General features: G+C 42.2%; 3 protein-coding genes across 5 annotated transcripts in view; 2 read left to right on the forward strand and 1 right to left on the reverse strand.

Moving 5' to 3' along the window:
* Positions 1–1,524, forward strand: part of LOC108570216 — a 22,766-nt gene extending 21,242 nt beyond the window's left edge. For all 3 annotated transcript variants that reach the window (XM_017932032.1, XM_017932033.1, XM_017932034.1), the window contains one exon: positions 232–1,524. In XM_017932032.1, the coding sequence (XP_017787521.1) occupies positions 232–320 (89 nt within the window). In that variant the 3' untranslated portion in view covers positions 321–1,524. The remainder of the gene's footprint in view (positions 1–231) is intronic.
* A 4,754-nt stretch (positions 1,525–6,278) lies between these two features.
* On the reverse strand, positions 6,279–11,306 carry LOC108570171 (profilin). The gene is made up of 3 exons (XM_017931968.1): positions 11,087–11,306; positions 7,551–7,820; positions 6,279–6,982 (listed from the first exon to the last, which is right to left on the reverse strand). The coding sequence occupies exons 1-2, from the start codon at positions 11,195–11,197 to the stop codon at positions 7,551–7,553; spliced, it is 381 nt and encodes a 126-aa protein (XP_017787457.1). The 5' UTR covers positions 11,198–11,306; the 3' UTR covers positions 6,279–6,982.
* Positions 11,307–12,037: 731 nt separating this feature from the next.
* LOC108570141 (nucleolar protein 10) overlaps positions 12,038–13,678 on the forward strand; it is a 5,939-nt gene continuing 4,298 nt past the window's right edge. The window contains exons 1-7 of the mRNA XM_017931931.1: positions 12,038–12,111; positions 12,198–12,243; positions 12,330–12,544; positions 12,621–12,757; positions 12,847–13,059; positions 13,135–13,363; positions 13,437–13,678. Coding sequence (XP_017787420.1) covers positions 12,046–12,111; positions 12,198–12,243; positions 12,330–12,544; positions 12,621–12,757; positions 12,847–13,059; positions 13,135–13,363; positions 13,437–13,678 — 1,148 coding nt within the window. The 5' untranslated portion in view covers positions 12,038–12,045. The remainder of the gene's footprint in view (positions 12,112–12,197; positions 12,244–12,329; positions 12,545–12,620; positions 12,758–12,846; positions 13,060–13,134; positions 13,364–13,436) is intronic.

Consider the following 13,678-nt stretch of genomic DNA (forward strand, 5'->3'; position numbering starts at 1 on the left):
AGCAGGCAGACAATTGCCAACGCTTCCCCTATTAACATATAGCGAGAGTAAAAACGTGGCTGAAATACGCGACGAGGATTTCCAATATGCACCGAGGCGACAATTCGAGGCGACAATTCGAGGCGTGATGGGGAGGAGAAAGGGGTGGTTTCGCAGAGAGAGAGAGAGAGAGAGAGGCAAGTGTTTTTTGGCGTGGGCCACGAAAGAGAAGGTGGGATTTTTCTGTTTCAGCGGCAGAATGCGGGGACGCGCCTAAGAAGAAAGGGTTCTTCAAGGGTTTTTGGAAGAGGTCGCGTCACTACTCGCTGGAGAACCAATAGCCCAGGTTAGGCGGCAGGGTAACAGGCCAGCAACGACAGAGACACTCCGGGCCGCGGCCACAAAACCACCACCACCACCACCACCATCACCATTCCAGGGAAGAACGCGTCGCAAACACCGCCCTGACGCACGGTGCTTGCTGCTGCATCGTCCAGTAGCCTCGGTCCAGCTTCGTGCCAGTATTATCACCAGCTACCACCACGTTCGCGACCTCGTTCCTCGCGTCCATTTTATTCCGGCCTCCAGCCAACAAGAGCTGCGTCACAGCCCGTGGGTAAAAATCTTTTTTCGGTATTTTTTGCGTTTTCCGGTCCTCCTCCTCTCTCGTTTCACCGCTTTACTTCTCCCTTTCGTTTTCATTTTCGTTCTCGTTATCTCGTACCCTGCCCCCCTTTTTTCTTACGTTTCGCGACGCGAGCAATCTTCAGAGCGCGAACTAACGAAAGGAAAGAAAAGAAGAAGAAAAAAAACACAAACTCCTCCTCCTCCTCTTTTTCTCTTTCACCGCAACACCGACCGGCGCGATTCTCGATCGTTTATCGAATCCGAGAGGTATCGATGATTTATCGCGAGCTTGTTTGGCACGGCTATTGCCCGAAGGCACGATGCGATGCTCGATGAAATTCGATCGAACGGAACCTTTGCTTTGCAGAGATTCTCACCGATTAAGTCGTAATTGTCTGTGTCGTTCGAGGGTGGAAGGTTAGATCGGTCGCACATGGTGGTTCCTCGATCTTCGATCAGACGCGCTGAAAACCGAGTAAAAGTTTCTTTTCCATCTTTCTTCTGTGCGTATCCGACACACGCGTGATGAACACGTTTATAGAAAGGGTGGAAGAGAGGGAGAGAGTGAGTGAGCGAGTGAATGCGTGCGTGTGTGTGTGAGGGAGAGAAAGAGTGAGAGCGAGTAATAAAGTATAAGCTATCCTGTACTGCGAGTACTCGACTATTTAATACGTACATACTCTGGACGGCGGAGTTATATGACAAGAGGAGTCCATCATTTTATCAATCGATTGTGTTATCAGATTAATTTTTCGTCCTCGACGTCCTCGTCGTCGTCGTCGTCGTCATTATCTTTGCCACTTATGTTTGTTATTGTCGCACCCATTAGCATTATCGTTGTCATCCTCATCGTTATTTATTTAATATTGTTACTACTATTGCCATCATCGTCATCATCATCATCATCATCATCATCATTACCCGCCATCATCACCAGTCTTATTTATGTTCTTACTCTTTCTTTCATTATTATTATTATTATTATTTTTATTTATTACTATTATCGTAGAGTTGTTACGATCATCGTTAAATGTTCTAATGCTGCTACCAAAACGATTGTGCGCCGTGACGTGCACACGATAATGAATTATTATTACGAAAGGATAATCGCTATTATTACGAATTAACGAATGAATTAATTGCTATTATTGGTAACCGGTATTATTATTATTAATAACGTGTGTATATATATACATATACATATATAGAAAATGAGAAAGGAGGAGAAAGAGGGAGAGAAAGAGAGAGAGAGAGAGGAGGGAGGGAATAACAAGTGGCGGCGATAAATAACGTAAAAACCCACAAGGTTCTAATTAATGTAATATTTCAAAGTCGATGTAAAAAAACGCGGCGGCACGTAACCGTCTCGTAATATATTTACTTGACAATGTCGATCGTTGCGGAAAGTCTCTTGAATGCCAAAGAGTGTCGACGGCTCGACCAATGTGTATAGAGGTACAGAGATGCAAATATCGTTTCTTGCTGTTGGTTCGTATCATATACGGTTCAATCGTGTTCTACCACGGTTCTTTCCATTATAAATACGCGTACGTACAACGTACCTTTTGTATCTTTGCGCGCGCGCGAGTCTCTCCCTCTTCCTCTCCTTTCCCCCTTTTTACGTTTTACCGACCACAAGCAAAGTGGAGAGAAAACAGAAAGAAAGAAAGAAAGAAAGAAAAACCTCGCGCTTTCTACATCGTCGATTGCGCGATATTTCAGCTCGATTTTTCGCGAACCTCGTAGTACCCGATATTCGATTTCCCTTTCAGCACACACGTTCTCCACTACGGCGGCCGTGTCTAACGGAGAATCGGCTCGCGAACGCGCGGTCACGATTAGAAGAAGGTTATATACATACATACTGGGAGAATATCTCGAGGAAGAGGAAAAGAAGAGAACGGAAAAGAGCATGTGGCAAAAGTACCGCTTGTCCGTAAAGTAGGTTACGATATTGCTTTCTTCCTGCGCGCCGTTTCGTACTATAGTTTATTTCGTATACACGCGCGCGCGCGCACGCGCTCTTGCCTACACGCTGTGTATAGTGATTTCCGTGTAAATAACGTGAACGCGAGAGAGAAGGGACGCACGGGGAGGATATACGTATAGATAATCATTGGGACTGTGAGAATGATGGGCATTCGAGGATGCGTCGGTCACGTGTCCAGCCGAAAAGAGACAACGGAGGTCACAGTGGCCGCTTCCTCGCACATCCGTTGCCACGCATGCACACCTACTACCTGATAAGACTCTAACATTAAAGGCTAATCTAATAAAGATTAATGAAAAGCTACTTAAACTTAGCGCCGATTAAACCAACGTTTTTAATGCAATCTATTCGACCGCCAACCGGACATTTTTGAGGTTACAACGCGGCCTTTTTACCTGCGCCATTTACATATACAATTTTCTTTCTTCGCCATTATTTTCAACCCCGTTCCTATTTCTCCCTCACTCGCTCTCTCTTTCTCTCTCATTCTTTCTCTCCTCCTTTCTCCCGTTCGAGAAGGGGCGAGAGAGGATCGACTGTGAAATTACGCTCGACCGATGTATGTACTTTGAGATGCGTAACGCGCACACACCAGTCAAACGACGCGATGTTAAGACCGGTTCGTTGGGCGCATCTTTTCTAGTCTTTCTTCCTGGGAGAAGTGTGTCTGTACACGGAAATGTGTAACCGAGACTCAGTGACGGGGAAATTTTTAGTACAAATTCGATAGCTTTATCGTTTCGCCGTCGTGAAGAACAACAAGTAGAGCAATCTTAAGAGTGTGACAAAATGAAGAAACACATTTAATGAGACAGAACGATTAAGGGAGTCAGTGGAGGGATCAAGCGCTCGACGCCTCGGTTCTAATATCGAAATCATTAATAGCGCCCACAATACAACCATCCCCCTACGTATGCATTATCTCTTCTAACGATTATTCGCTTCTTTCGGCGATGCGACGTTTCACGTTCAGTCGCGCATAACCGCGCTCGTTCGTTTATTTCTGCCCATTGCTTTTTCCACGCGGAGGTTTGCGCGTCGGCGATCTCTAGTCGCAAAGAAAAAAAGAAAGAAAGGAGGAAGAAGTGAAAGACGGCTAGAATCGTTCGCTCTGTCACTCGAAGCGATCCCCGAATGAATTTCGAGAACGATCTGGAAAAAACTAGGCTATAAGGCGTTGATCGGTCGATAGGAAATATAATAAAGAAAAAAAAAAAGAAAAAAAAGTAGCGATCTCGATCGCGATAATTAGAGGTAACATTTTTTAAGAAGAAATTAATGCGAGTAAACAAGAGCGATTTTTATGTGAATTTTCTTGATAATTTTGTAAAAAGTTTTATTTAACGTTCTAATCTACCAATAAATTAAATGAAAGTTTATAAAATAAACGAAACGATCTTGTATGTGCACGCGCGTCTGTGTGTGTGAGTGTGTACAGAGGATGTTCCTCCTGTTTTCTGTTCTACTTATGTAGATCACCGATAGATTTTCATCGTTTTTTCAAATATAAAGGGATGTATACCACGTGCAGGTAAGTGAGTCTGTTAATACTTGGAGCCGGAGTTTAACGCGTATCAGTTTTTGTGGTTTAATCAGGCAGACCTGTGGTCGGAGGAACTTTTTATCGGGCGTTTATTATCACCTCGCGTCCGTCGCATCCGGTGAAAAAGCAAGGAGTTCCACGATATTCCTCCATCTTACATTTGCGCATTTCGAATGAATGAAAAACAAAATCCTTCGTTACACCGCTTTATACAAATTTATTGTTTCCTTAAACATTAATCGTGTTACGGTTCCGAAGATTTTTGTCGACATATGCAAAAAAATCTTAAGAGCAAGTATATCGGCTTTACAAAGTTATATCTAATTTTAACCGACCAAAATTGTATCCCCTCTCTCTCTCTCTTTTTCTCCCTCTCTCACGCAATCAGACAGTCGTACGCGCGGGCGCACGAAACACATACACCCTCGTCCATCCACCCAATCTCTCTCTCACTCTCACTCTCTTTCTCTCCATCCCCTTTTTCTTTCCGTCAAACGTCCAACCACCTCTCCCCGTGTAGTAGTTCGCAATTTGAAAAGCCAAAAAATGTTTCTTTCTCTCGCTCTCTGTCAGTCGCCTAATCGCACGACAGAGTCGGCAAAGAAAGCGCGATAACGATGCGTTCTACGAAACGAAAAGGGTCGACGAAGCGCGACACCGTTCATCAGATTCCTTCACTTCGGACAGAAACGAAAAGCTAAAAATTATGAGCTGGATGCGAATATTTGAACGACGCCTGGGAGTTACCTTTTATTACAATTATTACTTCAATGTTTATTCCTTGTTTTGTTATCAATAAAAATCGTTACATAGTAGTTTGGGTTGTTGCTTGACGCCAGACGAATCGACAAGCAACCAGTTATAGTAATAATAGTAGCAGTAATATTACAGTAATAATAAATGGTAGCGGTATCGTGTGTTAGGTGTGTGCGTGTGTATATATGCTCTGTCCGCATGTACGCGTGAACGTGTGCGCCTGTCTCTCCCTCTCCCTCATTGTGTATGTAATGTGTGTATGCGTGCATATGCATGTGACTATGGGGTGTCTCTCTCGGTGTAATCGTACGAGACTGCGCTAGCCGAACGAGAAACGCTTACACGGTTCAACGAATCCTTACGAACCCAATTTTTCGATGGGTCCCCACGCTCTCTCTCTCTCACTCCCACTCTTTTGCAAGCGTTACACGATGCTTTCGACGATCGGTTACGTTGGTTAAAAGAAACTCTGCTGTTCGAAAAAAAAAAAAAAGTTCAGCCCACAAACTTTCCGTACCGTGTACTCGTGCCGTCTTTCAACTTTCGCGATCGTGTGTGTTGTGTGTTCTGTAATGCATGTCTCGCGCGCGCTCGCATGTCATATTTTTATATATATTTATATATACCATCTTGGTGTACATCTTGCGACTCTCGTTCCCTTTCTCACCCCCGTTCCACTCTCACTTGCTCTCTCTCTCTCTCTCACACAATTTCTCTCCCTTTTATCAATAAGCGACACATCCTTCGTTTTCTCCTTTTATTCTTCTTACACATAGCAATATTAAAGAGAGTAAATAGTAAAAAGGGCTGCATCGATTTGGGGGGAGGGGGAGGGAGGCGGCCACCAGGCTTACAAGCAATACCAACGCCGTGTTTCACCCTTTTGCCGCATGTTCGCCTATACCGTCATCATCAGTACTGTTTGTATGTGTGTCATCACTGTGTCACCGTTCGTGTCGTCACTGTAGGCTGTTAGCTCTGTTCTCTCTCGGTTAACGTACTTTCCTCGTATTTCTTCTTCGTCATCGATGTTATTCGTCCTTCTAACCGCGTTGTTCTCTCTTACACACCTCCAGACACCGCCGCTTCTTCCCATTTCCCGTCGTTCAACCACCAGAAATTGATCTTTCTTTCTTTCTCTGACTCTCTCCGTATTCTACCTCCCCCGTCGTTTCCCTCGTTATTCTCACTCACGCGCTCTCTTTTCAACTCGGTGGTCACATCACTCGTTCTCTCTTTTACGCCCTTTCCGTCTTTAGTTTCCCCCATCGTTCCCTTAAACTTTCACCAACCTTTCCTTTTACCTCTACACACCTCTCCACGTATCTACACCTACTCCTCTCTCTCTCCCACCCTTTCTCTCTCTCCCTCGCTCTCCCTCTCTTTCTATCTGTCTATCTTTCTCTCCCGTCCTCTATCCCTTTCTCTCCCTCTCTCGCATCCTATTCGTTCTCTACAAAAAAGACTGTAAACCTAACACGCAATAGTTTACTATTATTTATTATCATTATTTCTTATACTTAATGCATGCTTGTGTATTTTGTCTCTCCATCGACGAATCGACGACGTACGAACGTTCGCTAAACAAGGATGATTCGTTTGTTGATTCGCCCTCTATCCTTCGATTATCCAATTGTAAAAAAAAAGCGTTTCCCAATTTATATATCGTTCTCATTCAAGCTTTTTCGAACTTTGTCTCCAATTCGATATACAATATGTATAGAAGAGCTACTACACGTCGCGGTGTGGGAAGAACAACGAAAAATACCGTGTTCGCACAATTTAATTACGATTACCAAATTAAATGCGTATCAACTTCCCGAGGGTTAGGCGTGCAGGCGGTTCATTCTCCGAACGTCGACCAGTCGAATCGAAGAGGAGAGAACGACGACTGGAATATGATAGCTGTGTTGCTGGTGTTGTTGCTGATGTAGTTGTTGCTTTTCATCGAACGTCGCGCGGCAAGCTTGCGGCAGTTCCGGCGCGCGACTCGTGCGGCATGACGCATTCCATTCGCTGTTCATTAAAATAATCGATCGTATCGTTTAATATTAATATTAGATATTTATGTTGGGTCCCAGAGGTTACTGAAACAAACAAAAGGAGGACACGTCCCGCGTTAATACCATTTTAAACACCACCGTTAAAACTTTATACATCATACATAAGGAGGTACGAAAGGAAAGGAAAGGTGATTAGAACGAAGGCATATTTTTTTGTTTTTACGACACGTATTGTTTTCGAAATTTTCGATCGCAGAATGTGTCGTGGTCTCGCGCTAGATCGATCTTTGTACCCCGTGTCTCTTCGTTCGAACAAAGGATAACGTGAGACATGCATACTGTCCTCTCGCGTCTCTCTACACACTCTGCCAAAGAAAAATATTTGTCCATGATTCTGAGCGCGCGCGAGCGCACGTTCGTCGAACACGAGGGACGCGCGCAAGTGTAACGTGATTAGTCATCGTGGCAAGCTGATACATCGAGCCAAAGCGGTCGACTGAAATTATGCGAGAATGACTCACTTGTGCGCGCGCGCACTCCTCGCGCGTTTCGTACAACGCCAAAACGGTTTTTCTTTCTTTCGATTTTATAACCAAAGAGAACATATTTCAAACGAAATAGCATGCATAGATGTGTGGCGGTCCATACCAACCTAATAGCCGCAGGACACGAGGTAGTCCCCGAGTTTTTCAACGACCGATGCGGCTTGCTGTGGCTGTATGGGGTCTTCGTAGAGAGAAACAACTACCGCTTGCGTCGTCTTCATGCAGTGGACGCCGACCTTGCCGAGCTTTGCCCTTATCACTCGATCCGTGCCTGACAGGTAAATGTACCTGTTGCCGGCCAAGGTGACACCCGACGACGTCAGAATATCCTGATCTTCGAAGCCCTGGACCAATTTCGCCAGCTCCTCTTTACTTACCTGAGCACACAAGTGATACACACCTTCGGTTAAGGCGATATACAAAATAAAATTCCACTTGAAATTTTTCCCGTCGCTCCCGATCACGAAACATTGAAACGACACACACATGTATACCGTATGATATTGCACACGTCCAAGATGAAAAAATATCGATCGAATCTATATGATCGATTAATCCCGCTTTCTTCTCGAACCCCACTAGTAACGCGTTTATCATCTAAACTCTATATCATTTGTGATTACGTTTCACGTCATCTTATCGGAGAAAAAGATCGTTTGAACGTACGATGCGTGTGTGTACGCGATGCACACACACATGTGATGCGCGTATTTTCTTCGAGTGTAACGAGTGTGTCGCGTGAAATGGAAATTCGAGATAACCTGTATGACACACCACCGTTTAACCATCCTCCACCGACGAAGAAAAACCGATCGCGGGAGAGACACGGTTTAACAACACTAATCGGACACCGTTATCATAGTTCAAGGTCACCTTAAATTATCCCGTGTTAAATCGAATCGGGCGTCATTCGTAATCGTATAGCGTGCACTCTACCGTCGTCCAGACCTTTCGCAATTCCCGCACGGTGAATTGCGAAAAAGGATTCGACGGCGACGCTACGTCGTCGACCTCGTGTCGCTTTCGCGTTTAAAAATAACCCGAAAAGGTATTACGTTAGATTTAGATCAAAACTAGTCTATCCAGATCTCTTTCAGATCGATGCTCATTTCCCGTCACATAAATTATACGCAACGTTCTACGGCTACAACAATATTTCCTCTCTTTTCCTCATTTTTATCCTTTCCTCCTACTTTCCCTTTTCATACATTTTCTTTCACCCACTACCTATGTTCAATTTCTCCGATATAATCGTTGACACAACAATCTTCGCGTAAAATCCGCTCGAGTGAAAGAAACGATAAGAAAGAAAAGCAATGTGGAATGAACAAAGAAACGAAATTTCCTGCCGGCAATTTCACGGGGCCCGAAAGCACCCGATTCGCGATTCTGAGTACGTCACTGTGGGAGGTTGCTGCCCGGCCGGCATCGCCATTTTGGCATTCGTAACCGGAAAGTATGTGTGCGCGCGCGAGGCCACGGTGCAGCTGGCGACCTTTATCTCTACCAACATTTCACCGTCTCTCTCCGCACAAAAACCTTTCTTCGAATTCAAGAAAGAACTGCTTCACCTTGTAACAGAACACGCTTCTCTCTCGCGTTATTGTTGTTCTTACTCAGAAACATTGCCTCCGTTCGTCTACATTTGACGGAAGTTTGCCCATCGTTGTCGTTCATACGAGACAGTACAGATGCACACACGCACACGCACACACACATATACGTACACGTTCGAAACTTTATCTATAAATTTTGCCTACATCTCGAGACTATGTCGCGAGCGTGATATACAGTCAGTGAAAAACTGAGGAAAAGGAAAGAGAGAGAGAAAAAAAAAAAGAAGTACGATCAAACTAGGCATTGCTACCGATCAATCAATGGGAAACAAAGAATACATTTTTGGGATAAAATTCTACGATTCTACTATAATACTTATACGATAAACTTTGAACAAAGCGAAATTCACGTGGGCGTCTAAATAAAAAAACCTTAACCCTCCTATGTTCTATGTCTCCGCCCGTTTCGACTTTCTCAATGTTTCTAGCTGCCACCTCTCCACTCCTTCCTCTTTCACTGACGTACACGCTAATTCCAGGTCCTCAGAATTTACCGACACGATTCGCAAGAGCTTTTTAAATGCAACGCGGATGGCGCGCCGATCGAGCTCAACTTTTCTGGAACTGCTCCCCCACCCACCCCCTCCCAACCTACGAACGTTTTACAGTATTAAACGATTTACTTTAAATATCCGACGGAAGAAAAAACCTGGGACAATGAACACTCGATTGGAGAAATACACTGACTCGCCCGAAATAGTCATATTCCAAGGTTCAAATTATTCGATATCCGAATCTCAAATTGCTACATAAATGATATAATATCCTTATTTTATTTTCACTCTCCACATTTTACTGCATTTCCAAAAATATTTAGCCCAAAAGATCGAATAGATTGATAAATCGAACATACACGTAGGCGTCTCTACGTATATGTCTCTCGATGATGATAACAGGGAACAGTTCTCGAAGAAATGACTGATGCCCTCGTAACGAACAATAGTGATAAACTTTTTTTCTTCGATTCGAGGCGAATATCGTGTAATGCGAATGATTAGCAATTTGAAGAATAAACCGGCTTTCGTGTACAATAGAATCCACCACTGAGACTAGGAGCCACCATTTCCATGGGCGGCAGTGGCAACGTGCCCGGCAGGCAGCCATGTTAAACTTAGTCGAAAACCGTTCAAGTTCGACCAGGCAAAATTTCCTCTGTCCAAAATCGCCACACCCTACCTCTTGTCAAACTACTTGTTTCACCGGCGTCAAGCGAATTTTTTGGAAAATTTCGAAAGAGACAAATCTCATTAACAGTTCTATCGTTAGTTTATTCAATCGATTCGGCAATTTATGCGATAATCTACGATGGCCGGTCTCTTCTCCTACTGCAGACATATTTAACCGCATTTTGACAAAGTTTTTCAAAAAGATTTCTAACAAAGGATCGGTCAGTCGACCGAACAACAACCACTTTCAAATGCATCCGACAACTTAATCTCGGATATTATTCGATCTAACCGGCGTCGGTAACACGAGGGGACAGCCATGCCGGGTCAACACGCGGAACTCCAACGATTTTTCCCGTTTATTATACAGGCGATATTCTATATTTCCTTGTTCGGAGAAAACAAGACGTACCGATGACTACGTGGCATTATTTTGTCCCTATAAAACCGACCCCATTTACTACCTTACTTTACCAAATTCCTCTCAATTTTCGAGAAGGCCATACCGAGAGGAGCACGTCCCCGTCATTATCCTCGTCCTCCTAGCCCTACTCGTGTTCGAGCATGTTTAACCAACGCGCAAAGAATTCAATCATCGGTAAATATATACATTATATACTATTACCGACAGGTATAGACATCCGCGGTGAAGAAAACGAAGAATAGTCAATGTTCAATAGTCGTTGCCTAACCGTAATAGCGAACAGTGATAAAAAGCTAGCCGGAAAAAGACTTTCCGAGATATGGGTTAAAGTTTCTTTCAATTTCTTTCGGGTATATTCACCGCGTACTTTCCCTCTTCCGTCGCCTAGCTAATAATAAGCTTCCGAGGCGTTAGTCGAATGAGATACGATTACTCACTTCGAAGCCTTCAGACTTTGCCCAAAGATTGCCATCGTGTCCCGCGATCGCAGCTTTGCTAACACACTTAGACGCGACCAGCTGCTTGTCAACGTAATCCTGCCAGCTCATTTTTTAACACAAGCTGCTCGACTGAATTGTTCACCACGCCACTAAAGACACAACCCGTCACCGACTGACTCCTCTCACGACTACCTATATGCGCTCAACGCCGGCCACACTTCTCTTTCACCCCTCCCCTCGTCTCTTCGTGGTTAGTAGCAACCCCTCTCTGCCCCTCGCATGCTCCCTGCAGCCGATGATCGTGTTCTCCCCACTCTCGATAACCGGCAGGTAATTGACTACCGAACAGTTCTACCAACCTATACATTCGCCAATCGAGATATTGAAATCTCCAAGAATTCTCGATATGCGATTCAAAAAATTCGATTGCTCCATCTCTTTCTTTTTCCCTTCTTTCTTTCTTTACGAATTTCGAATCATTTCAAATTTTCATCGCGTCCATTCTATTCTCTTCTTCGTTTAAAAATAACTCCTCGATTCAACTAATTCTTCCGTATTACTCTTCGACTACTTTGCTCTATAGATTAAAAGAACCTAATCTTCCGTTCCTTTCTAAAACTATATTTAAATCTTTTGCTTGGAAACTATACCGTTACCGAATTTTTCGATTCATTACTTACTGCTTAATAGAAAAATAACAATGAAAGGCGTCCTATCTAATTTATTAATTTTTATTGAATTTTCTAGTAATTTTCATGCTTCTATAGGACAAAGAGTATTGTGGCGACCCCTTTATATGTACAAATGAGTATATGCTTTTAGTATTAAATGCTACGGTATACACATACATACGTATTCTTACACGTGCTTACCATTTCGGTTTTTAATGAATTTCAATCATCATGTACGATAGATTTCAATAGATTTTAATATTTTTTCATACCTTCCTGCTCAAGATGCAAGTATCTTGTCCTAACAATGTAAAAATTTATAACTTGAGCGCTGGAAAATCTCTTCCAGAGGTAAACATTTGCTTCTTCTATTCATCTTTTTCAATATAATTGCAATCATTTTAATTACACTAATTTCTAATTTCGATTCTTATCAGTGGTTGTCAGAGCGCAAAAGACGTCACTTATCAAAGAAAAATGTCGGTAAGTGACAAACTAATCAACCTATTACTAACAATAAGTAGAATAATATTTAAATGGTATGTATTAATTATGGTATATTTTGATAGATATACGACGTCGAATTGAACTTATCCAAGACTTTGACATGCCTGCAGTTAGCACTTCAATTAAAATTGCTAAAGATGGAGAATATATTTTAGCAACAGGTATATACAAACCAAGAGTGAAATGTTACGATGTGAACAATTTATCTTTAAAATTTGAAAGATGTTTTGATTCTGAAGTTGTTACCTTTGAAATATTATCTGATGATTATAGTAAGGTACATAAATATCTCTCTCTCTCATGTATTCTGTGTTTATGCAATGGAGTTTATCTATCATTCTTTTACTTTTTAGCTTGTATTTTTACATTGTGACAGAAGCATTGAGTTCCATGTTGCTCATGGAAAATATTACAGACTTAGGGTACCTCGTTTTGGAAGGGACATGAAATATCATTATCCATTGTGTGATCTTTTTATTGTGGGAGACAGGTTTGATATAAAATTTTTTTAACTCTAACTTTTAATCAACAGTGTAAATAGTGATTAAGTACTTCCACTATCTTGCATTTGTGTTACAGTAATGAGATTTACAGGATAAATCTTGAAAGAGGACAGTTTTTACAGTCTTTCTCAACAGAGGCACCATCCATAAATAAATGTGAAATAAATCCACTACATCATCTTCTTGTTGTTGGTACAGAAGAGGGAAAAATAGAAGCATGGGATCCTCGAACTAGAAATAAAGTTGGCACTTTGGATTGTGCTTTACATTGTCTAGGACAAGACAATAAGTAAGTTGATGTTATACTTTTCTACAATAAATCCTTAGTTTTCTCAAATGTAACTATCACTTTATTATTATATAGATTAGAAACAGTACCTGCAATCACTAGTTTAAAATTTCAAGGAGGCTTAACACTTGGAGTAGGTACATCCACAGGACAAGTATTGTTGTACGATATCCGTTCGAGTAAACCATTTTTAATAAAAGATCATATGTATGGACTGCCCATAAAAAATATCGAGTTCCATCAAAACCTAGATATGGTGTATTCTATGGATAGTTCTATTGTAAAAATATGGGAAAAAGATAGTGTAAGTAAAACATATACAGCAGAATGTATGGAACAAGTAAGCAATATGTCCGACTATATATAATATTCCACAGGGTAAATTGTATACATCTATAGAAGCGCAAAACGATTACAATGATATGTGTATTATACCAGATACTGGAATGCTTTTAATGGCTAATGAAAATACGAAAATGCAAACATACTATATTCCTAGCCTTGGACCAGCTCCTTACTGGTGCAGTTTCCTGGACAACCTAACAGAAGAATTGGAGGAATTAAATTATGATATTATTTACGACGATTATAAATTTGTCACTGAAAAAGAGTTGGATGA

This window comes from Habropoda laboriosa, unplaced genomic scaffold (assembly GCF_001263275.1).
Source record: "Habropoda laboriosa isolate 0110345459 unplaced genomic scaffold, ASM126327v1 scaffold80, whole genome shotgun sequence".
Taxonomy (NCBI): Eukaryota; Metazoa; Arthropoda; class Insecta; order Hymenoptera; family Apidae; genus Habropoda; species Habropoda laboriosa.

Bases quoted from the DNA above. Each gene is read 5' to 3' on its own strand.
- LOC108570171 (XM_017931968.1), bottom strand. From the start codon at position 11,197: ATGAGCTGGCAGGATTACGTTGACAAGCAGCTGGTCGCGTCTAAGTGT. The intron at 7,821-11,086 runs GTGAGTAATCGT...TTGTGTGCTCAG, and splicing joins CAAAGTCTGAAGGCTTCGAA to GTAAGTAAAGAGGAGCTGGC.